At 36.4% G+C, this 24,971-nt stretch overlaps 3 protein-coding genes across 4 annotated transcripts; 2 read left to right on the top strand and 1 right to left on the bottom strand.

Moving 5' to 3' along the window:
• The first annotated feature begins 1,187 nt into the window (after window positions 1-1,187).
• LOC127953585 (somatostatin receptor type 5) lies at window positions 1,188-7,212 on the top strand. Its single transcript, XM_052552785.1, has 4 exons — window positions 1,188-1,456; window positions 1,544-1,763; window positions 3,469-4,617; window positions 6,208-7,212. Exons 3-4 carry the CDS (start codon window positions 3,526-3,528, stop codon window positions 6,286-6,288), a joined length of 1,173 nt encoding a protein of 390 aa, XP_052408745.1. The 5' UTR covers window positions 1,188-1,456; window positions 1,544-1,763; window positions 3,469-3,525; the 3' UTR covers window positions 6,289-7,212.
• A 4,959-nt stretch (window positions 7,213-12,171) lies between these two features.
• On the bottom strand, window positions 12,172-15,513 carry LOC127953584 (nuclear factor 7, ovary). Its single transcript, XM_052552783.1, has 6 exons — window positions 15,006-15,513; window positions 14,785-14,880; window positions 13,480-13,710; window positions 13,387-13,409; window positions 13,188-13,309; window positions 12,172-13,033 (listed from the first exon to the last, which is right to left on the bottom strand). Exons 1-6 carry the CDS (start codon window positions 15,399-15,401, stop codon window positions 12,549-12,551), a joined length of 1,353 nt encoding a protein of 450 aa, XP_052408743.1. The 5' UTR covers window positions 15,402-15,513; the 3' UTR covers window positions 12,172-12,548.
• Window positions 15,514-17,430: 1,917 nt separating this feature from the next.
• On the top strand, window positions 17,431-23,199 carry LOC127951991 (lipopolysaccharide-induced tumor necrosis factor-alpha factor homolog). 2 transcript variants are annotated; one of them, XM_052550174.1, is made up of 7 exons: window positions 17,431-17,565; window positions 18,610-18,870; window positions 19,468-19,500; window positions 19,585-19,617; window positions 19,702-19,734; window positions 20,559-20,706; window positions 21,927-23,198. In XM_052550174.1, exons 2-7 carry the CDS (start codon window positions 18,621-18,623, stop codon window positions 22,030-22,032), a joined length of 603 nt encoding a protein of 200 aa, XP_052406134.1. In that variant the 5' UTR covers window positions 17,431-17,565; window positions 18,610-18,620; the 3' UTR covers window positions 22,033-23,198. The 2 variants fall into 2 exon arrangements, with proteins under 2 accessions (XP_052406134.1, XP_052406135.1); XM_052550175.1 differs by lacking the exon at window positions 19,468-19,500 and having other exon boundaries at window positions 21,927-23,199.
• The last annotated feature ends 1,772 nt before the right edge of the window (window positions 23,200-24,971 follow it).

Below are 24,971 nucleotides of genomic sequence, written 5' to 3' on the forward strand. Positions count from 1 at the left end.
CACATTTGGCATCTCTTCTTTGTCCGACACACCGAGCTCAGGTGGAGTCTCTACTAATGACCTGATGAATTGAATCAGATGTTTCGATTAAGGTGACATGGAAAACCCGCAGTGTTGGAGGGCCTCCGGAACATGGACATAACTACTACTTATGCAATTTATGCACTTTCACATAAGCCACTGTGATAAGAAAGCTGCACGGATCACTGATGTAACTCACATCCGCGCATGCAGAGACATCACTGGGTGGAAACTGAACGTTAGTGAGAAACATGCTCTTATAAAATCTGCCAGTCACATAAACACACACATTAGCTTGTTCATTGCCAAGGAAACAGTAAAATACAAAAAAATAAAACAACAACAACAATGTGTCTATCAGTTATGAGAAGAACATATTTTAAACTATATTTTATACATATTTAAGGCAATATTAAAAGCTGTGTTTGAGTGAAATCAGAAATGTCCAAACTGCAAGCACAACAATTAAATATAAATAAATATTCAATTATATTCAACTAGACTTCCACAATGGAGATCCAGGTTCTACCTTTAAATGCTGAAAACCATCCGGAAATTGGCACAAATGTAAAATGTAAAAAAACTTAGTATAATCTTAACTGGCATCGGAGCCTTCTGATCAAATAAAACACAGAGCATTTCTCTTTTACTGCATAGTAAACCTCAATTTGCTATTGGAGCTCTGCAGCTCTATATTGTGAGAGTGGAATGCAGGCATACACACCCTTGCCATTTCTGTAAAATATGGCTTTAAAATACTCAAACAAAAGAGTTTTTCGGCGGTTTTGAACACTGGGTTGTTCACCCTGCCAGTAAAGATTAACAATCGAGACATCTGACCCTTTCAAAAAGGACAAATGTCTGGAGAACACACATACTGAACCCTGCAAGAGCACTAAACACTCCTGTAATGCATAGAAAAATAATTAAAGACACTTAATGGAGAACAAATAAAATCCAATTCGTTTTTAATTTGATACATATAGGCTATGTCTTTTAATTTCTAGTAGCTACAATAAGAATAAGCACTTTAGAAAATTCAAGTTTGTCTAAGGCACATGTACAGTAGTGTGTTTTTCAAAGGCGTAGTAAAAAAGACCATAAAATGTTACACTGCTGCGTTTTCGTTGTCCGACAGTTTTATGACCTGACACCTGCTTCACCGGGGAATGACATATTTATATACTTCAGTGAAGACTATCAGTAAAATCACCATTAGGAGCTCGGTGCAACGTGCAGATCCATGCATGACTATAGGGATATAGCCTAGGTCAGAAAAACAGAAGCTGGTTTGTGCCTGTGACGTATGAAGTGCTGTGCTCTGGTCCTGTTGCGCGCAGAAGACTATAAAACCGCGCGCGCGTGGAGAGAGCAGCACCTCTCCACCTGAACCGACCTGAATGAGACAGACGCTCCACGGAGGAAAACACTACAAGTACATTTAGACATTTATTAGCTGTACAAATAGTTGCTTAAATGGTTGGCCAGATGTGGATGTTATAATCTTGTGGTTTTCTTGAAGAAAAACGATGCGGATTATGCGCGCACCGCAACACAACGCCTTGTAGTGAACTCATTTAAGCTGGAACCGGGGATGAAGGTGATGTGCTGGCTCTTGATGTTGGATCTTAGACAAAGAGACATTGAGTCATCTAATCTTTATTGATCACAGAAACGGAGAAGAGTCTGATCAATTAGTGGAAGTGCTTCTGAAACCCAGAGGACCGCGCACTGCGTTCGAGGTAGGGTTGCTAAGAGTGAAGCATTGCTTAAATCTGTGGCCGAATTAAGCCTAATACTTTGCATGGCATTTAGTGGAAATAGTCGTGTTATCAACTTTAATTCCAATTGCATTTTTTATTTCTGTGAAAACTTTACCTATTGCAACAAAGGCATGTGAGCTGTTTTGATTGGTGTGATCATCTACTGCAAATAAGAGAGCTAAATTTACACTTTGATTAATGCTAGTTTAAACATATAAAAATGTTGTTAGTTTGTCCATAAAGGCAGTAAATCACAGTGACTTTCTAGAGCTGAATTTCTACATAGATATTTCATAATTAACCATTATATTACATTTATATTTAAAAAAATGCGAAAAGAAGTTCTGTAAGGAATTTCCATGAGTAATTTTAGGGGTGAAGTGACTCGAGCTACAGCTATCGATTGATTGATTGATTGATATATAAACTCTATTAAAATGACAATGCTTGAATGCAATGGTTATTCCCTCAGCGAACTGTTAAGTGAAAATTCGCACCCAGTAATTCGTAACTATTAAAATGTTTGAAATCGTATATTAGCCTATATATAGGCCTAATTGGCGAATAGGACCACCCTGCACAAAGAGATCTGCACGTGCACCATAGATGATTCGCAAGCTGAGCAAGGGCTCGTGATTAAATAGAGCGTCTACCGTACTATTTTACAGCTGGCCCAAAGATGCGAAGCGTGTGGCATAGAAGACAAGTTAACTATTCACCTGTGCGGGGAAATGCGGACGGGTCATATTAATTAGTGTCCACTGGACTGTTTGTACTCATAACAGTGACATCGTTACCCTTTGTTTCGATTTAAGGTCCAGCGCATTTCTGAGGCTGTGCTTTATTTGTGCAACACATTTGTGTCGCTCTGCTCACTTTGCACGTCTCATATCCAGCGCAAGGGCCACTTAAAAGTCAAGGTCATGCAACCCATAAACAACAACTACATTGTTTATGCAATGACAATGCGATATGAATATACATGTTTTTGAAACACGAAAAAATGCCAAATAAGTGGGGAAAAGCCTTTGACATTTTTGTTGGGGTTGTTGTTGGGGTAACAAACTTTTATTCTAATGTCTATGGGGAAAAAAAGAAAGAAAAAAAGGGGTACAAGTAGAAGTGCTGCATGTCAGAAAATAGGCTAAAATTTAACAACCAAATGCCCTAGAAGAAAAAAAAAGGTGCTTATTTTTTAGATCTTCATAAAACCATTAATGCACTCTACAATATGCTGATCTGACGTGAAAAAAAAATATCTCTAAAACATCATCTTTTACCCCAAAGAACCATTGATGAACCTTTATTGTTAGGATTGAAAATCTTGTTGAGCCTCCGTCTTATTCTTATGAATTATACTGAATTTGGAAGGTATTTCCAAGTCAACATTCTCTCAGAATTGTTCAATTCAAGTTTTAATCATGTTTTATGATTTTTCTGTGCACTAATAATATCTGTACAAATGCAGCTCAGTGCATTGTGTTTGAAGGAATTTTCCATATAGATTTTCCCATATTTCGATTCAAGCATTGCATTGTGTTAAAGGAATATAATTGATAAACTTATCACATAATGTCTTTTTTTTTTTTGTATGGATTTTTAGTCAAACAAGCAAGTTTAATTTCTTATTTTAAACATCATGGTGCTGAGATAAACCACTTTTTGTTCATTTTGTTCTTTATAGCCCTTTGATGACTCAAAAATCAGCGGTTCCTTGCCAAATCGGTGCCTGTATCTAAATATGGCAACCCAGGGGTCCATGTGCAACACCTCGATCTCAGACTACGCAAACCAGTCCAATGAATTCAATAATACTTTTCACCAACTGAATGGGAGCTCGATGGCCGAGGAGGACAGCACAAAGATTCTGGCCGTTATCTACCTCGTGGTGTTCGTTGTGGGTTTGACGGGCAACTCTCTGGCCATATTCGTGGTCCTGCGCTACACCAAAATGAAAACGGTCACAAACATGTACATTTTAAACCTGGCAGTGGCCGACGAGCTGTACATCCTGGGACTTCCATTTCTCACCGCCCACAACATGCTCGGTTACTGGCCCTTTGGCAACTTCCTCTGTCGTATTCTGATGTGGACAGACTCCATCAGTCAATTTACTAGCACATTCTGTCTGACAGTAATGAGCATTGATCGCTATATGGCTGTGGTGCATCCTATCCGCAGCGCACGGTGGCGGCGGCCCAGAGTTGCCAAGGTGATAAATAGCATGGTATGGGCACTGTCCTGTCTGCTAACGCTGCCAGTCATCATTTACTGTGACGTTCAGCCGGAGCTCAACACCTGCAACCTGAGCTGGCCCGAACCGCGTGATGTGTGGTCGACCGCTTTCATCCTCTACACCGCAATGCTAGGTTTCTTCTTCCCACTTATGGTTATCTGTCTTTGCTACCTGCTCATTGTAATCAAGGTAAAGTCAGCTAGTGCGCGAGCGGGACTCTCCAAACGCGGCAGGTCTGAGAAGAAAGTGACGAGAATGGTGGTGATCATCGTGGTGGTGTTTGTCCTGTGCTGGCTGCCGTTTTTCATCATCAACATCCTCAACCTGATCAGCACCCTCCCGGAGAACAGCCTCATGACCGGCATCTACTTTCTCACCGTCATCCTGACCTACGTCAACAGCTGCGCCAATCCTCTGCTCTACAGCTTTCTGTCGGACAACTTCAAGCGGAGCTTCCAGCAAGTGTTGTGCATCCACAAGGTCAACGGGGTCAGCAACGGTCACCCTGGTCGTGAGCACCTCTGCAGGAACCAACAGAACGAGGCCTTCTTCCCTCCAAGGAGCTTTGATTTCAACAACCATGTCCAGACCTATCAGGTAAGGGCCTTTGATTATTAAACACATCCTTAGAATCCTCTTTAAAACAATGGAGCCACTTAGAATGAAGACCAGGGTCAATGTCAGTGTTAAAAAAGGTCATTGCGAATGTTTATCTCACAATTCTGACTTTATAACTCATTTATGTGAGAGGATTTTTTTCTTCTCAGATTCTAATAGGAAAACTCTCAATTCTAGCTTTATTTCTCAGAATTGCAAGTTTACACCTCAAAATGTAGATTTATTTTTATTTTTTATATGGGACATACACTGCGAGAAATATAGTCGAAATTGTGAGATGCAATTGTGAGATGCAAAACAACCCAGAATTGTGAGATACAAACACATTGTTGTGTTATAAAGTCAGAATTGTGAGACATAAATTTGCAATTAGTCAGAAAATAGTCAGTTTTTGGAAATGGATTTCATAACTGACAATTGTGAATTTATATTCACAATTCGGAGAAAACAATTTCGTATTGCAAAATATAAGCTTAGGATTGTGAGTTTGTATCTCGCAGTTTCAACTATTTTTTTTTCACAATTGCAAGTGCATATCCCGTAATTCGTACTCATGATTGCGAGTTTATCACACAATAAAAAAAAAATCTAATTCACATGTAAATTCACAATTGTGTGTGTGTGGGGGGGGGGGGGGGGTCAGAATTGTGGAATAAAAAAAAATTGCAATTACTTTGTGGCAGAAATGGGCTTATTTAAACAAACGACTAAAAATGAAATAAAAATAAAGCTAACAGGAATATTTACAGAAACCAATAAAAAAGTAACAAAGCACATAACATTACAACCAATTACTAAATTGAAATCAATTCTAATTTAATTTATATTTAAATTAATTTGGAATTGGCTACTCTAACAATGAAGTTTTTTTAATTTCTAATTAAAATTTTCATGTCTTTACTCATCTGCCTATGAATTTGATTCTGATTATTTTCAATGTCTTTGTAACCTTCACTGACAAACCAGCATTCAGTAGTTTCTCTAAGGCCTTCATTTTTATCACATATAGCACTATGACAAAAGAGGGAAGGATGTTCATCGATAATGGTCATAAATGTCAGGCTTATCAGAGCAAACAGCAGAGAACATCAAATCACTAAATCTTCTCCAATCAAACAGGTCTGGCCCAACACACCTCAGTCATCAGATTATGAAACCTTGTCCTCAAAGAAGTGATATAGATCATAAACACAAAACAACCAGGTACATGTTCCTTTCTCAGGCAGCGTCAACATTTCAAACATTCTAATTAGAATACATTTAGAATGTTGAGAAACATGGAGGTTTTGAATGCTGGTATATGTCATAGCCTTATAAAACAACATTTCTATTAAATGTTCACTATTGCATAATGGACTCTAGAACACTGCTGGAGGCATGTAGATTTCAACTGGTTGTTCTGTGCATAAATGCCCCTTAAAAGTAGATCTGAAGGAAAACAAATACTCAGATTACATCTGAACTGCATTTGAAGAATAGATTCTTAGAACTGTTGCTGCAAGGCTTAAGGCTTTATTCCTTCTATTGTTTTTGCTTTCTGAAATCCTATACCTACCTTTTCCTTTTCAGTCCATTGGTTTGAAGGCTGAAGCCTGCGATAAATTGGAAAACCACCGACCTGGACCACAGCCAAGTAGCCAGTCCATATAAATTAAGAAAGTTGGATGGATTTTTTTCCCCCTTTTAACACACATATTCTTTTTGTTCCGAGTTGGACGTCCAATCAAAAGTCATTATGACATGGTCAAAATATATGGCTTTATATAAAGTAATTGTTGTCTATGCCTAGAGCAAACACTCTCTGGTGCACAAACACAATACATTTCCATATAAAAATCACTCTGTGATGAGAAGATATCAGTGATGTTATATATAACTGTAAATATGTATAATAATGGCAAATGGTTCATCATTTTGTTCCGCATGACTGAATGAAACTGGGAAACTGTTCATCCTCCACATTTGGATCAATTTGGACAATTGAGAGAGAAAGAGGCTTCTGCTGTTACATTTTGATGGACATTGCTAATTCGGTGGTGGTTCTGAACATTTTCCCTTTCGAACAAGTTCTCCTGGTGGTTTTCTGCATTTCAAAGCTGGGTGAAATACAAGGTTTGGTGGAAATGCCAAACAGCCTGTTTATTAAAGGCAGAATGTCTAATTTATGATGGATGAAGATTCTTGAAGCTAAAGCAATGGCCAAAACATCCTGAGAGCAGCAACAAGCTGCTAAGGCAGATATCAAGATTTGTATTTTTTTCTTTAGTCTGGGTTGATAAGATGTACCTGTGTTATGTTACCTTCGTCTTGATGTTGTTTGTATCATTCCTAATAAACCTGGATTTACAGGATTACGATAAGTTTCAAATGGAAACAGGGGAATCTTGTATGTTATGTATGTTATTAGATTATTATGTGCTGTATATAGTAAACAAGACTGTAAAGTGAATTACTTTCAATAGAGGTCCAGGCAAAATGGTTTATATTAACCTGCTAATCACACTTTCAGAGGTCTACAAGTATAAACAGCTGCTTACAAGTACATTAAACAGTGTATTAAACATCTGCTTACAAGTACATTAAATAGTGTATTAAACAGATGCTTACAATGATTCAAAAAAAAAAAAAAAAAAAAACTCCATCCTTTAACATTTTATGACTTGTTTATTTATATATAATATTTTTATTTGACAAGTCACCTTTACATCATCAGATTCCTTATTTGTGTCCAGGGCCAGAAGGTCAGCAGATTTTCCATACTATATTGGCTTTAGATTTACAGAGTCTGTACTCATTAATAGACACTTCTGGGTCAGTTTAGCCAATTATCAACTATAGCCCCCAGAAGAAAAACAAAGAGGCACACAGAAGGGACAATACTCAAAACGAGATAAGTATGCAGACAAAATTTTACATAGACAAGACTGTCAGCTTAGACAAAATTATGTTTCTTCATCAGAACAGATTTGGAGAAATGTAGCATTATATCAGCAGTGGATCCTCTGCAGTGAATGGGTGCCGTCAGAATGAGAGTCCAAACATCTGATAACTCACCACTCCTTCAGTTAACATGTTGTGATTAGAAAAGCTGCATCTCTGTAAGAAACTATCATTTTAACTTTAAACCATTTTTTCTGACCAAAAAAAATTAAAGTTGATAATCCATTGTCTAGTGAAAACAATTTTTTATTCCCTCTTATTTTCTCACATCAAAATCCACCAACATATTTGTTTAAACTATTTTGGGGCGTTTTTTTATTTTATTTTACAGGTTGCATTTTATTTTATTATTGATTTTTTTGCATGTAAACAGTTTTTGATCTTCTATTTCAGACAAAATTATTTTTCACTGGAGAAAGCAATAAATATAAATAGGGGACTTTGCCCGGAAGCAACGGTTTGAAGTAAAAAAAAAAACATCTTGATGGATTTGTCTCTTACAAACATGCAGCTTTTCTCTTCACCAGACTAAATGATGGACTGGAGTGGTGTGGGTTACTTGTGGATTATTGTAATGTTTTTATCAGCTGTTTGGACTCTCATTCTGACGGCACCCATTCACTGCAGATGAACTATTGCTGAGCAGGAGATGGAATGATACATTTCTTCAAATCTGTTCCAATAAACAAACTCATCTACATCTTTGATGGCCTGAGGGTGAGGATATTTTGAGCAAAATTACATTCAGAGGGTGTATTTCTCCGACTAAGAAAATGAGTCCGCTGCAAGATCAGTTCTGGTTTTACATGACATCTTTATCCAGTCAGCAAAAAGATCCAAAAAAGACCAGATCCCTTCTTTCCACTGCTTTTCTAAAATGCTATGGTGAAGTAAGAAGGTTTAACAAATGCAAAACATTTCTATTAAATGGTTACTGTTGTACTTTGTACTGTATAAATACCATGCCCTTTCTGGCATGCAGGCAAACCTATAGATCATCCCGTCTTTACAAGTGCACCATTTACTCTTTCATTTTTTCCTTCTCTTAAAATGTTTCATTATGCCGAACAATACTCCTTATAATCATTGTTTATTGTTGGTGTATTATCAACAGGTTCTGGCTGTTAGTTTTTCAGGTCATATGCGTTCAGTGTTTGTTTTGAGTTCAGTCACTCATTTGCCACTAGCTGTAGTGGACTTGTCAATGTTAGAACCAGACACAGCCTTGACAAACCAGTTTCAACACAGTGTCGTTCCACTCTCTATCTCTTTGTCAACATGCCCCCTTTTCTCTCCGTTTTGCCGTCTCTACCCGCATGTTGATGTTGTTTACTGACAACCCATCTCTCAGGGTGCAGGAGGTTACAAACTCTCAATGTCAAAGCAGAGGACTCAGCATGCACTGAAAAAAAAGTGCTTTAAATTGAAATAACTGTAATCAGTAAAGATGTATCAACATCATTATTCCTCCTAGTCTTCAGTAAAATGATTCTGTCAGAACATTTGTTCCCATTTATTTAATGTAATGAAGTAAAATATTTAAAGTGACCAAATTGGTGATTCTATGCATGCACATGATTCACATGCTCATTTTTACCTGACCCCCGCAAGCCTGCTAAGTAATAACACACAGCAGCATACTAAGCAGTCATTCCCTAATGATTGAGTTAGAAAATCTCCTACTGTTCAATATCTCCCATTTCTCAAAAACACATACAATAACATTTAAATCTAATATTGAATTTACATTCAACATTCACTCTCACCATTGATTCCCATGCAAAGCATGCTGGGAATTATGCATCCCCTGGCCAGTTTCAGTTAAAAATCAAAATGATACATCTAGTCCAAACACAAACTGATTACTGTGCGCTGAATGCAAATTAATTATGTTTAATTTGACAAAATGTAAGGGTTGTGCTAGCTTATTTTCTGAAGAAGAAAAAAAAATGTAAGTGCACTCAACTGGTGCTACGTGAAACGAAGTCGAATGAAATACAGTAAAACAATATACAAAATACTCCAAATATAAATGTGTCAAGTACATATAGTAAAACAAATCTAAACAGAAGGAATTTCCCTTTGCTTAATGTCTGTGTGAAGTGTTGTTGTTGGTTAGTCCTGTGGTGACGTGTTGCTGAGTGAAGTAAAGCAGAGAGACTGTGTTGTTCACAACCTAAAGTACTACCAAACAATTTGTCAATCTCAAAAACACTGTAGAAAATCAGATTTAAGAAGTAGTTCACTCAAAAATAAAGGCCTGCTGAAAATGTACTCACTATCACAAGTCATTAATCAGAACAGATTTGAAGAAATTTGGCATTACATCATTCACTCACGAATGAATGCTCTGCAGTGAATGGGTGCCGTCAGAATGAGAGTCCAAACAGCTGATAAAAACACATTTTCTTACAAACATGCATCTTTTCACTTCACAAGACATTATCTGATGGACTGTTTGGTCTCTCATTCTGACGGCACCCATTCACTGCAAATATATTTTCAGCAAATTTAGCTTTTTTTTTGAGGTGAACTATTCCTTTAAGCATTTTTAAGAATTGTGAATTAATGCAAACAGGAGAGGCTTGTTACATAACTGTGAACATAATTGTTACATAAAGAAAGCGAAAAAAAAAATCTGAAGCTAACAGACCAATTATCCTGGTCAATTTGAACTCTTTTAAAGTAATAGTGGAACCGCCCTGCAAGAGAAAACTGCGTTTCGTCACCTGAGCTCTCTCTGAGCACACAAAGGCGGATATGGGAGTGAACATAGTTTTCCAGTCTCCTTTAAACCCAGTTGTTTTTAAATTGGCTAATTTAGCGAAGCCCCACTGATAATACAATTTCAAGTACCATTCAGCAAATAAGACTTTTTACCTTCCCTTCATGTGATTTGAAAAGAAATGGGATTGTAGGTTATTTTGGGAAGCTGTTAGCAAATTGCATTTGCCTGAATGGATGGAATCGGAAAACCGCTTGAGCCATCCAACATCTGGCCTTTCCCAAAATCACATTTGGCATTCATTCTCATGCTGAACTTTACCTGAAGGTCAGAAGACCGAATAAATGCGTCTCAGGTTTCTGTTTCAGTATTGTAAAGAATATCTGATAAATGCTTTTTTGACTCCACTAATCAAAGCAAAAGTTCAAAGTGTTTTGAAGACCGTTAAAGCAAATCGTTCTGAGAAATCATTGCTATTTTCCAAGCAGAGTTTGAACCTATTAATGACAAAGTGCCAAATACCAGGAGGTCATACATCAATAAGCATGTCCATCAAGAGCCGTGGCACTTCCTGGAAACAATTTTCCCCTCATAGGAAATAATCCCATTACATTTTGTCAAGCACTATTTGGTCAGTGCATTAGGGTCTACATACATGTGATTATAATGTTGTGGAAAATTACTGCTGTGAAGAGTTCGAGGACTTTAAAATAGAGCATTATAGAGGGGGGAAAAAATGATTAAATTACTGAGTGCAACAAGAGGTGGGCGCACTTCAGATGAAGGGACAGGATGCATTTAATCCTGGACTGAACGGTCTGACATGAAAAACAACAGGAAAAAAAAAAAACGAATTTGATCATTTCTGTTTTCATCTCAACAAGAACTGAAACATAACATGCCACTGTTTTTCCTCAAATAAAACGTATTCAAGCAAGCAAATGTGTTAACATCCAACTGCAAGTCAAAATACACCTCTGTTTACCACACTTACTATTTACACTGTAATGGAGCCTATATAAATGTAAGCAGAAAAAATGTTGTATGTAAACATAACTATCTTTTCATGCACTCAAACAGGCAACATCTGTTTGATTTTATGTTCGTTTTGTATTGTAAGAAAAGTGATGCATTATTTGTGGTGTAAAAAGTTTTAGATGTAGAAAATAAAGACAAAAATAAATGTTTTTATTTATTTCAATTATTAAAATAATTCTGTGGTATTGTTGTGTGCCCTTATACTATTTAATTTAATGTTATGCAATGTAATTTAATTGAAAATTGTAAGCTAAATGTATAATTAATTATTCTGAATTGAACTGAAGGGTTTCAAGTGAGCAAGTGAAAGCTGTATGTACAATTAATAACTCTGGATTTAATTTAATCTGTGGTATTGTTGTGTGCCCGAATTTAATTTAATTTAATTTAATTTAATTTAATTTAATTTAATTTAATTTAATTTAATTTAATTTAAGTGAGCACTGTAAAAGGGCATGCATACTTATAATAAACCTTGGCAGCTCACAGTAATTATCTGACAGTGACATCTAGTGGCCATCAAAAGACTAACTGTCAAAGCAAACATATTTTAGTCAGCTTCTGTCTTTTTTTCCCCTCTTAGTGAAGATGAAGAATTCTGTAATTTTCTCAGTTACTTAGTTGCCAGCCACAATTAAAGTAACACAATCAGAGACAGCAAGGTCGTCAGATGGCCAATGAGTCTACCGACTTCTTATCTCTGACGTCACAACATAGAAACTGAATAATCACTGTCAGACACATTCACTTGATTTCAATGAATTCATGGAAGATGCTTTTCTTCCAAAATGTTTACTTTCTATGATAGCTTTTCATCTTTTTGCACAAAGTACCAGGGCAACTGAATATCTAGACTGATTATCATACACTTCATAATATTCATGCACATTATACAATACTGGATTGAACAGCCGTATCAAACAATGTCAGTGTTGTAAACGGTATTTAAATTCTGTTTCATCTTATAGTATGTAAAAATGCCATAAAACAATGTTACTGAGAGGACTGGAATAAATAAATTATGGCTGACAGTGACATCTAGTGGTTAGAAGTGCAAACATTTCAATTTATACTTGCATCTATTTTGTATCTACATTAATATGACTAACAGATACTAACACTGTTGCTGGTAGCTACCATACGTTATTTGATCAGTTTGATCATCAGTGTCACTGAATGGATGATAAGAAGAGGTATAATCCTTTTACTACATTTTGAACGGCAAGACTCTGAGAGAGGAAGCGGTTTCGAAGAAAGGAAAGACCGTGTCGGTGAAGGTGGTTGTGAATGTGTGTAGACGTGTGTTAGTTACAGGATCGGAGAACAACACCATTCCTCTGTCATAGTCCAGATACACTCTCACACACTCAAGACCCTGTTCAACAGGAAAACCGGACCTTATATAAAGTCCGTACTGCACACTCCACACGTCCGTGTCAAAGAACTCACGTCCCTTCCTTTGGTTCGACGCTGTCGTTACTCCAAGAATCCAGTAGGAATTCCCTTCAACCTCCACGTCCCAGCAGTGTGTTCCCGAGTTAAACCCCTCCGAACCCAGAACACAGGGATAGCTGTCCAATCTCTCTGGGTTATCAGGAAGCGGTTGTTTGTTCCAGCGGTCTTTCACACTGGTCAGATCATCAGAGAGGACGAGAGATGGATGAGCCGTGTTTGGATCCAGAATCACAGGAGCTGATGAGACACAGAACAATCAACAGATGCTTTTAATCTGATGTTCATGTAATGATCAAGAGGGAACCTAACACAGATTTTTCTATGTTAAAAATATTCCAGAATATGTCATGTCCAGTGTATGTTTAAGAGCACAGATGGTCTTCAGACTCACTGTATTGGATGATGTCCTGCATCTTCTTCCAGACTCTGAAGGGAAGGTTCCCCAAGTATCGTGGCACATGAATCAAGGCTCCAGAAGGAGTCTGTGGATCCGGCTCTGATGGGATCTGGACTCTGGAAGAACATTCAGGATCAGAAATGACCTTTGACTTCAGAAGCAGAGAGACCAGAGACACCAGGAGATCACTCACCTTTCCATTGAGACTGGAAACTCCTGCAGAACAAACACACCATTGATCATCAACAACTCAATCAATCAATCAATCAATGATCTGAAGTCAGACCTGTAGAAAGGAGATGTCATTGGCTTCCATCCTCTCCTCTGTGTCTTTGATTGTGTGTGAAAGAGCTGAGATGTGTCTGTTGATCTCCTCCAGCTTCTCCTTCATCATCTGCTTCTTCTGCTCCTCTTCCTCCCTCAGTGCAGCGATTGCATCTTCTTCTTCATCTCTGAGAAACTGATGAAGCTTCTCAAACTGCAGTTTAATCTGACGCTCTGTGTGCTCAGCTTGAGACTGAAATCAAACCACATTCTCTTCAATCATCTCAGTCTACACACATCACATCATTTACACAAAGGTTTTGTTTTACACCAAGATTTTCAAGATATTTGAGTTGCTATAGACTCCCATTTGTTGTACTTCATAGGTTCGGGTTATTTAACAGTGTAGATAACAGTAATTTCTTGCATTTCTTCTTTATTTGGCTGTAGGGTTGCAGAACCTCAGAGACTTTAATCTACATTTCTTTTTTTTTTAAATCTTCCCGGAATTTCTGGAAGGTTTCAGTAAAATGTTTTGGACATTTTCCACCCCTTTGCAACCCTTGTTGTGAGCATGTTTCGCCTTCACATTTGCTACATCTTGACCACTTCCTTCCCTTCAATTGTTTCACTCAGAATGGTTACACGTAGAATACAATGTTCTGTGTGAATGAAAAATAGATTTTCATATTTATGTATGGCATCATTTTAAATGTCTCCGGTCAACAATCTTTTCATCCCACAGTAGTAAGCTGAAAGGTAATACAGATTTAAGCATTTAGGAATACTGAACCAGCTTTCCAAGATGTAAACTTCCAAATTCTAGGATCCTGTTCAGTGCCAAATCCAGTTGTTGAATGTTTTGTTGTGGTCTGGGTATTTAAGGCTCAGGGTCTTTCTGTAAACATATGAGTCTTTAGCATTTAGCATGTGTGTTTCACACACATTCAACACTATGTGTTTTTTTCATGTTAGGTGTGCATCTTCTCTTTTTATTTGTCAAGAACATCAAATGTAGTTCAGTCCCCCATCCCATTTTTCCTGAATACATTTCCTTAAACACTGTCAAAAAGTAAAAATCAGAAGTAAACCAGGCTTGCCCTGGTCAAATCATTCACTGAGAAACAACAACCAATATTTGGTTGCACAGCTGGCAGAAAATGGCTTTTCAGTATTTATTTGAGCTGCTTATGTGTTTTCAACTGAGCTGAGTTATTGCTTTAATCTTGATTTTAAAAAAAAAAGAAAAGTGGTTGTTTTCTTATTCTTTACATGACACCCCATGCTGCACTCCCTGTTTAAATAATTGATTAGACTGTTTCCTCACCTTGATGTGTTGAACTGTTTTCTCAAATTCCCCTCTAATGTTCTCTTTGTGTTTAAGTTTCACTTGTAAGGATTTCAGTGCTATATTTAGCTTCTCCTAGAATTCAAGGAAATGAAAACACAAAACGGATCAGCTGCTGAGAAAACACATGAATATGATAACACATTATATGGGATCGAAAGCTAAGCCTACTCAAATAAAGAAATGTGCATTTCTCCTACCTTATACGATGAAACCTCTTCACTGATGGGTCTGAATTTGTGGTTGTCGTGTGTTTGTGAATCTCTACACACTAAACACACCGGCTGTTTGTCCTCCAGACAGAAGAGTTTGAGTTTCTCACCGTGTGAACTGCAGATCCCCTCAGATCCTGACGAACACTTCTCGTTCCTCTCCTTCAGAAACGACTCACACACGTTTCTTAACACAAGATTAGTTGGAGGATCATCCCTCGAGGATCTTCTCCTGCAGACAGGACACTCCTGAGCGTCCTTGGTTCTCCAGAACCGTTGAAGACACTCTTTACAGAAACTGTGACTACATGATAAAACAACAGGATCCTTAAAGATTTCATAACACACAGGACAGTTAAGTTCTTCCACAAATAGTGAATCCATCTTTACTCTTTCTTCAACAATCGAACCTTTACTTTCACTTTCAGAATGATGCGTTTAAAAAAGGAATGACCACGAGACAAGTCAGAGAAAAAGACTTCTCAAAAATCCCTTTTGTAAGGGTTTCACTTCCTTATCAACTAATCACTGATACTTTGTTGCTCTAGTCAAGACAATAGGGTCTGTGTGGCAGAAAAGAGTAAAAATAAGTGTTCCACAGGTCAGAAACGTCAGCATTTCTTCAGGTTAATGTGATTAAAATATATTCAGAGAGAACATATGATGATTAAAAAAACCTCAAGGCACTTTATTTGCTATTATTTGTTATGCAATTTAGCATTAGGTGGTGAAAGCCCTTTCTGAAACGAGATGACTAATAAATCATTGACTCAAATGATTCATCTAAAACAGTGAGTCGTTCAGGACCTATCCAATGGATGTGAATGGAAAAAAAGTTGTTTATGTAGAAGATTAGCATAGCAAATATACCCAGGCTTAGCTAGCTCACTTTACTAGAGAGTCTGTTCATTTTAGACATTTATGAGTTATGAATAAAGTGTAAGTGGGACTGTAAAATGAACAAACTCTCTCCTACAGTTTAAGTTTAAGCTCAGCAGGACTGTGGCTCTCTGGGAACAGAGTTTGACGTCCCTGGTGAAATCTGTTGTTTGCTCTTTTGCTCCCCTTGCTGCTCAAACTCCTCCATCACAACCTTTTTTCTTCCTGGATTTACTGCTTGATCATGTTTGCAGGACTATATTCTTTTGGTAGCTCTGGTATCTGGTAACCAAATTCAGTGTATTCAAGCTGCACAGATACATTGTGATCTTAACTAAGGAAATATTAAAATCAGGAGAGGCTTGGTTACGAAATAGGAAATACATATAAACAAACATATCACACTTCCTTTATGTTGTTGAAGTCAGTTAAACTCGGCATTGCACTACTGCTTTCATACATGCTGTCATAAATTACAGAATCAGTATGAAATGTGATGAATGTAAATGATTTCTATTCAGAATTCATAATAACAAAAAAAGCACATCTTGTGTTTATGAGAAAGTGACAGACATGGCTATTCTGTAATACAACGGAAACCTAACAGATCATTAAAAACTAACAGATCTCCCCTTATTTATATTAATCCTGTGCAAAAACATGAAATAACTCTTAATTTCAACATTACTCCTAGAGGCTGAAACAAAGCATGCTGGGAACTAAAAAACAAGCTTGACAAATTGGTCTTCAAACAAATCTAATTATAATTAAACAAATTAAGTCAACTTAAATTACTGTAAGTCAACTTATCTATCTATCTACACTGAGAAAAAAAAATATTATAAAAAAAATAAAGTAAGGTAAGGTAAGTGCTTGAAATCAATTTATTTTAGCTACATTTAAATAAACAAATTTTGCTGAAAGTTAGTCAACTAAATTTGTTTATTTAAATGTAGCTAAAATAAAATGATTGCAAGCACTTACCTTAAAGAAAAAAAACTGAGTATAATTTTTTTCTATGAATCTAGGCACACAGGCACATACAGTAGATAAAATGTGTGAAAATAGTAACACTAATACATATAAAGGCTATAAAAATGACTCATAATACCGTATATTTTTCATAAGATCACTAATTACTGCATTCGCTGCTTTTGGCAATTCTATGTCATCAACCAGTTTGTGAATGCAAAGATATTCAAACAACTCTTGCAAAACTAATGGCACGACAAGGCTCAAGAAAACCATACATAGCCTCAAAACATAGGCAGGTCATTTAAAGCCAACATGACTAAAGTAAGACAGAAGAAGCAACTTTAAATCAAAATAAACAACATAAAAGCCAAGAAACAGATGATGCACAAAAATGCGTATGTATGTGTGATAGAGTCCTTCTGGATGAAATTCACTACTATATGCTTTTTTTTGGTACCTAACAACATTAACCTAGATCAAGTCTGATGGACTGAATGAATCTATTTAGCCACCAATCTCAGAAGATGAAGTCGTCATCCGAAGGTTAAAAATCTCCTCCCTTTTTGCTTCCTTTCTTCACCCTCCTCTAGAACTCATACCCACCCTTTTCTCCTTTTCCTGAACTCAGTCTCATCTGGTCTCCAAGGACATACAACATCCAATCTCAAGTCTCACTGATCTCTCATTCTTGTAGGTAAGTTGTAAAGGAAGTAGATTGAATCAGTGTGAGAAAGAGACAAAGAGACAGGAGAGAGATATCAAGGCGATTAGATCTAATCTAATGACCAAGATTTCACAGATATGACAGTGATAATCAATGATTACTATCACTATTGCATTGCCAGTTATTCTTCATATAATTATACATATAGCACAAGTTGCATTCAAATCAGAAAAGCTCTGTTTTCTGCCTCTGTTTGCATCATGTTAGTGTGAAGGACAAAAGAGTCGCGCTGCTGAATTCTTGGGCAAGTCTAATGGAAGTTGATTCATGACTTTAAAACATGAGAATCTCGGTCTATAAGACTCATTGTTTGGCATCAGAGTCCATTAAAAATGCATTTGTAATTAGTTATTTCGTAGCTTGCCTGTCCAACACTAAATGGAAATTGGTTATTGCATTTACGTCAGCGCTCTAGAGCACCCAGATCTCTCAAAAACTCATCGTTCTCATTCAGTTATTCGTCTTTTTTCACTCATCAGATTTATAACACTTAAGTCTCATTTTCTTTATCATTTTCTTTGGGATGCTGATTCTAGAAATAGTGCTCACAACATTTCATAACATGTGGAACAACATTTTAATTGATTATTTGAACTGAGCATCCTCAAATTGGGTAATATTTAATTTTTTAAAGAAAATATATATATATATATATATTTAAGATGTAATATATCTAACATATTTGTTATTTGCGACTTAGCAACCTTTCATAATTGTAAATGTAAACTTCTTAAATGACACCTTAAATTCCTGGTATTGAGGTTGCAGTGGAAAATAAAGCTCTGTTTCCATGACTAAAAGGAAAAGCCGTGCAAAATACTTCACAAACAGAGCATTTCCATGTCGGAAAAAAATTTGGATGCACTGTAGAGATTTGAATGAGTCTTGTCAACATTTTTTTGCTGGCATTTGCATTGGGACTCGAGTAGTCCTCACACCTAAAACGACTGAAAGCCTCACTCTGGACTCTTCCTCTGCGTGCTTCTGTTATGTTCTGCTGTTTTTTGGTTTAAGGAGCTTAGACTATGGATAAGGCCGGAGAAGCTGATTTGGATGATTTGGAAACGGTGGAATATCTGGAGGATATGGAGGATATGGAGGATATAGAGGCTATGAAAGCCATCGAAGCTTACGAATCTGCTCCACCCTACCCAGGCCTTCCAGCAGATTACATGGGAAAGGAAAACCCAGGATACAATTCACCTCCATATCCAAACATTAATATGGCATACACCTCATACCCAGAGCCGGGAGTTAATCCAAACTTTCAGGGAGGTACGTTTCTTCTGATAAACCTCAGCTGAATAGGTTGCATGTTCATGTCATTCAGACCCAGAGAGGATTTTCTATTTCCTGAAAATGATAGTTAATGTCATCACGTTGCACGTTGACTTTGCTCACACAGGATATAACTTCCTGCAAACACCTTTATTTTAACACATATTTTTAAACCTTTTTGAGATTTTCTCCCCACCTTGTTACACTTGTGTTGTTCCTGGTCAAAAATGACTGGCCAAGAAGATATTGCATATGAATGTTTTATTATGCTATATTATTACCAAATTGGTGATAATATATATTATGTTATTTAAGACAGTAAATGAATGAATGAATGAATGAATGAATGAATGAATGAATGAATTTCCCAGACACAGATAAATGTGAACCTCCATGGATTAAAAATGAGAACAATAAATGTTTTCATGTTGTAAAATTTTTATAATCATGCACTCAAATTTCACTCAAAATATCGTCTGAATCACATGATATGTGGCATGTTGACAGCTGAGGTTAATTATGCTTGTTTGAATTTTGCAAGACATTATGTACTGTCAGTGACAGCATTTACTGCTTCACAATCTTTTCCTAAAGCTCCCAATCAAGGGATGTATCCTCAAATGAACAGTAAGTAGCGGTTTTTAACTATCAAAGAGAATAATTAATTAATACCAATTATTGCAATAAAACTCTTTTTACATTTTTTCAAAGGTCCAAACCCTGGGATGTATCCTCAAGCTAACCGTAAGTACAGTTTTCAATTATCAATTTAAAATTTAAAGTTATATAATCCCCAAAATGGCTCAATATTCAATACTTTTTCCGAAGGTCCAAACCCAGGGATGTATCCTCAAACTACCAGTAAGTTACAATGTTCAACTATCGACCACAGACACTCGTTCAATAACAACCAAAAATGACGTTTCTGAAATCAGTCACTCACTCACTCACTTTCATGTTGGTATAAACACATTTAACTTTGGTTTAAAAAATTAAGACATTTTTATGAAGCCTGAGAGGGTCTGTCCAACCAAACAAGTCCAGGCAACCAAGACTTATAAGCTCCAAAAAGGTCATTAAAGCATTATAAAACCAATAAAGCAGTTTAATCCAAGTCTTTTGAATACATGTGTTTACTTTATACAATTAATAGATGTAACTTTTATCCACATGCTTTTTAGAGAGATCATATTTCTTCATAAGCCTTGGATTAAACCACTCATAACTCATTTCATAATTCACTTTGCCATACCTTTCTGACTTTTTAGATCACGTTTTGGTTACTTGGATTCTCAACGAAGGGACAGAAAGCTCTCAGGTTTCTTTAAAAATATCTTAATTTGTGTTTTGAAGATCAAATTCTTATTTGTTTGGAAAGATATGAGAGTGGATAAATTATAATTTTTGGGTGAACTCACTCCTTAATACTAATACTACACTCCGTTGGAAGTCATATGCGAGTTATTCAACTTGAGATCTCAGACTTAAGAAAGCAATTCTACTGCCAGATTTTCAAATAATGACAGAGAAAAAATGTAAAAGGCAAAGCTACTGTTCAGTTTGTTCAGCTGTCAGTACAATTTCTCCTAGCAATCAGAAGGAGAAGGATAAATGATGCTACACAATAGCAGAATGGTAGCTTTTCTTTGTATGTGGATCATGTGTTGTGTTTCTGTGCATTACAGCCGTATCAACCACAGTGATGCTTCCCAGTCTGCGTGATTTACCCGCTCAGACCATGTGCCCTCACTGTAAGCACCAGGTGATCACCATAACAGATCACTACTCTGGACTCATGGCCTGGATGGCCTGTGGCTGTCTTGCCCTCATCGGGTAAACATTTCCTTAAACTTGACTATTACACACACTTAAAAATAAAGGCTGGTTCCATGAAGTACCTTTAACATCCATAGAACCCTTTCATTACTCAAAAGGTTCTTTATAGTGGAAAAAAGGTTCTTTGAACTAAAGAACACTTAGAACTTTTCTTCACACTAAAAAAATTACCATATTTTTCGGACTATAAATCGCCCCTGAGTAGTTGCATCAGTCCAAAAATACGTCATGATGAGGAAAAAAACATGTATAAGTCGCACCAGACTTTAAGTCGCCTTTATTTAGACCCAAGAACCAAGATAAAACATTATCGTCTTCAGCCGCCAGAGGGCGCTCTATGTCTTCAGTGTAGACTACAGGAGAACTGAGCAGCATAGAGCGCCCTCTGGCGGCTGGAGACGGTAATGTTTTCTCTTGGTTCATTTCTCTCGGTTCATGTCAAATTAATTTTGATAAATAAGTCGCACCTGACTATAAGTCGCAGGACCAGCCAAACTATGAAAAAAAGTGTGACTTATATAGTCCGGAAAATACGGTAAACAAAAAAAACTGTTCATTAAAAAAGATTCCAAACCTACTTTGGAGACTTTATTTTTTAAGTGCCTTCTAAAGGCTAAGTTAAGACTGCTCTGTGCCTGCTTAAAATCTAGTGTAAATATGCAATAGACTAATTAGTGCCAGGTATGACCCACTTCAATCCTTAGTATCAAAGTATACATTTGTGATTGCTTTGTATATCTGTTTATGCCTCTTCTGAGAGTGTGTAAAGACACCTGAATGCAACTTCAGAAACACGTCTGTTGCACCTTTACACTGTAAATTTGCCATTTGAAATAAAATAATTTTTCAAGGTTGTAAAAGAAAAAAAAATAAAAAAAGGAGTACATTTTACAATAAAATACTAGTCTTTCTATAAAATAATTTACTTTCTGATTAAGTATTAATTGCTCTTTTCGGTAATCAATTGTGAAATGTACTAACAATTTCAGAGTGGAAATTGTTTACACATCACATTACACATTGTTTACACATTTGTTTTCAGTGTAGGCTTGTTGAGTTTCAATGGAACATGTAAATGTAAATAAAAGGTTATGTAAATCATATTTTGTCTTGTAATGCTGCAAGCAGACAGCACGAGCCTGAGAGTATAAGAGAAGGGGTGAGTGGAAGTCCATGGGGCAGACAGTGACTGATTGAGTCGGATGTCTCTTTTGCAGGTGCTGGCCATGCTGTCTAGCACCTTTCTGGATGGATTCATGTAAAGATGTTGAGCACCGCTGCCCAAACTGCAACAAGATCTTGTCTTTCTACAAGCGCCTGTGATCTGGATTCAAACATGTCCCTCTTAAGCTCTGGTATAAGACAAAAGGAAAGTGTCTATGCAACATTACATTCTAACACGGCAGGTGATTTCAAGTAATTTCCCACAAATAATTATCACTTAACCACATGCAACTATTACGACTCGTGTAGTAAGACTATGGTAAGTGTTTACATTGTATGTAATATTTATTACTGTATGAAATAGAATATTTAATAACTGTTTTAAAGCTTTACGTTCAGCTTCTTTCAGAGCTCTGCCTGTAAATGTAGATCACAGTCTTGTACTGACTTAATATTTTAATGTAACTTTTAAAGTAAACTGAAGTTAACTAACGCAGCTTTGATGTCAGTCTGATGTTAATGTTAATAAATGTGGAACATTTACAAGCTCATAATGTAAAACTGTTTTGCAATGGCACCCAGTTCTCTTCACCTCTTAGCGTCAACATTTCATTAATGAAGGGTTACAGGGTTAACAACTGTTATTTTCATTACGTGATGCTTGATAGATGGTTCAAAGAAATTAAACTAAATATAGTTAAGTAAACTGTTCCTAGAATGAATTAGTGAACCTTATTGACATGTTCCTATGGCTCAGTGGTGAAGTGCATTTTATTAGCAGCAAAAAAGGTTGTGGGTTCAATTCCCAGGGAAAAAAAACACTTACTGGTAAAAAATTCTGATTGCACTGTAAGTCGCTTTGGATAAAAGCGTCTGCTAAATGCAAAAATGTATTGAAGTTATCAGCCCAGCAGTCATTTTGATTCTGACCAATTATCTGTTGTTCAGTTTCCTGTAATTTAGACTCTTTTCCCCAGAGAGAGTTACAGGGCAGCTTTAATGATTCATTTGATCACATTCACATTATACATTCTTAATGTACTTTCACACAGAAATTAATGAATGTTTCTTGATTTCAAGAGGCTGAAATGCTTTGTAAATTGTTTTAATTATTGATTTATTTATTTTTTTGTGAAATTGTGGAACTACTGTTAACTTGAATCTAATTTGTACATTTTATTCTGTTAATCCTACAACCAGCGAGAATCATTTATCAGCAGTGTAGTATCTAAAAAATGTTTAGATTCTATATTAAAATATATATATTTTACAACTGTGTGTCTGCAATCTGTACAAGAACCAATAGAGGGCATAATAAACTACTGTAAACAGAATGGAAACAGATTGTTACCATATTCATTTAATTTAATAATATTAATAAAAAACGTAATGTCTCATGTTGCTGTTGCTACAGTGTTGTTACTGTTAACTTAAACTAAAATGATTTAAAATATTTTGTTAAAGTGGAAATAAAATACAAATCGGATAAAAACTAACAAACAAACAAATAAAATAAAAATACATTTTGCTGTGGGAGCTAACAAAATAAATGTTTTAAATTGAAGTATAATAAAATCACTAAATAAGTTGACAGAAGTTGAAGTAACAAAATCACTAGATAAATAAAATATTCATTATAGAAATATTTAAATAATAAAAGAAACTAAATAAGCACATTACAACATTATTTAAAAAGAGAATTAATTCAAAATATTAATAAATACTGGTAAAATAACAAAAACAAGGCGGCAGATTTTAAACAGGGTTTGTATCACACACACACACACACACACACACACACACACACACACACACACACACACACACACACACACAATAAAACAATACCTTTTGTCTCCAAATAAAGCCAGGTTTTGCTCAGTCTCAGGTTTTGCTCAAAGTTAGACCTAAAGATATTCAGACTTGATTTCTAAAAAAACAAAAAAACAAAAAAACAAAATGCAGTGCATACAGACAGCATATCTATTTAATGCAATTCAATAATAAACCACAGTCTGTTATGGTTTATTAAGCCCAATAAGCCATACTGTGATTTCAATATTATTTCAATTAACTGCCTGTCAAGAATGTACGTTGCACAATAAGTGACTACAATTTCAACACTGGCTCTGTAGGACAACTAACTGTATTAGAATGAATTATAAATTATGATGAGCCTCTCATCAACAGCTTTGAATCTGACTGTCTTCAAATCCCAATCTACGAGGATGGCTAAAAAATGAAGTTATCGTCTTCATTACTGTTCTTTTTCATTATTACTGTGCATAGTCCGCAAGGATGTTTTATCACCCGTTTTGGTGCCCCATAAAACCATTATGATGGAAGGAGTGAAAGAGAAATGGCGAGGAGAGGCTGTGTGTGTGTTTGAGCCGTAAGGGGAATGGTGGCCACCACTCTGCCGCTTGCAATACTAATTAATCAAACTGTGTCAGGCAGAGAGGTGCAGAAAGATGTGAGGTGAGAGAGATTACTGTGCCAGCAGACTCACTCTGCTGAACCCAGTGAACCAGACTCACGCCCACCGAAGCCATACGAGCTGAAGATGGAGCACAGGTGGCGCTAACACACATAAACAGGAGCGCTGGACACCCTAAAGAGGTACTGTAGCCCAAGGGAGGACAACAACGTGCCATAGTCTTCCTGTGGCAGATATATTTTTGAAACTTATTTAGCATAGCCTATCTATATTTTAATAAAAGAAAGCTTATTTGGTGTTGATGGTTCCATGAAAAACCTTTGAAATCCTTTGAATCTTTTCATGAAAGGTTCATTAGAATGAAAACATTATTGAATTATTTTTAAAAATGGTTCTTCCATGGCATCAGTATGAAAAACCCCCTTTTGGAGGTTTTAGAAAGTACAAACAACAGCAACTACTCACATCTTCCGACGTTTTTTGTCATAGGAGTTTTTCGTTTCATTTATTTTCTACACACAGACTTCGAAAAGTCTCCATCTTCTCCGATTTTGTTCTTCTAAAAAAAATAAAGTCCAGTACCCCACTCTGCCTCCTCTAGACTTTCAGAAGAAATCTCAAAATGTGCTCAGATTTACCAAGATGATAAAGTCTGCCATCA

The sequence above is a fragment of the Carassius gibelio genome, chromosome B3 (genome assembly GCF_023724105.1).
Source record: "Carassius gibelio isolate Cgi1373 ecotype wild population from Czech Republic chromosome B3, carGib1.2-hapl.c, whole genome shotgun sequence".
Taxonomy (NCBI): Eukaryota; Metazoa; Chordata; class Actinopteri; order Cypriniformes; family Cyprinidae; genus Carassius; species Carassius gibelio.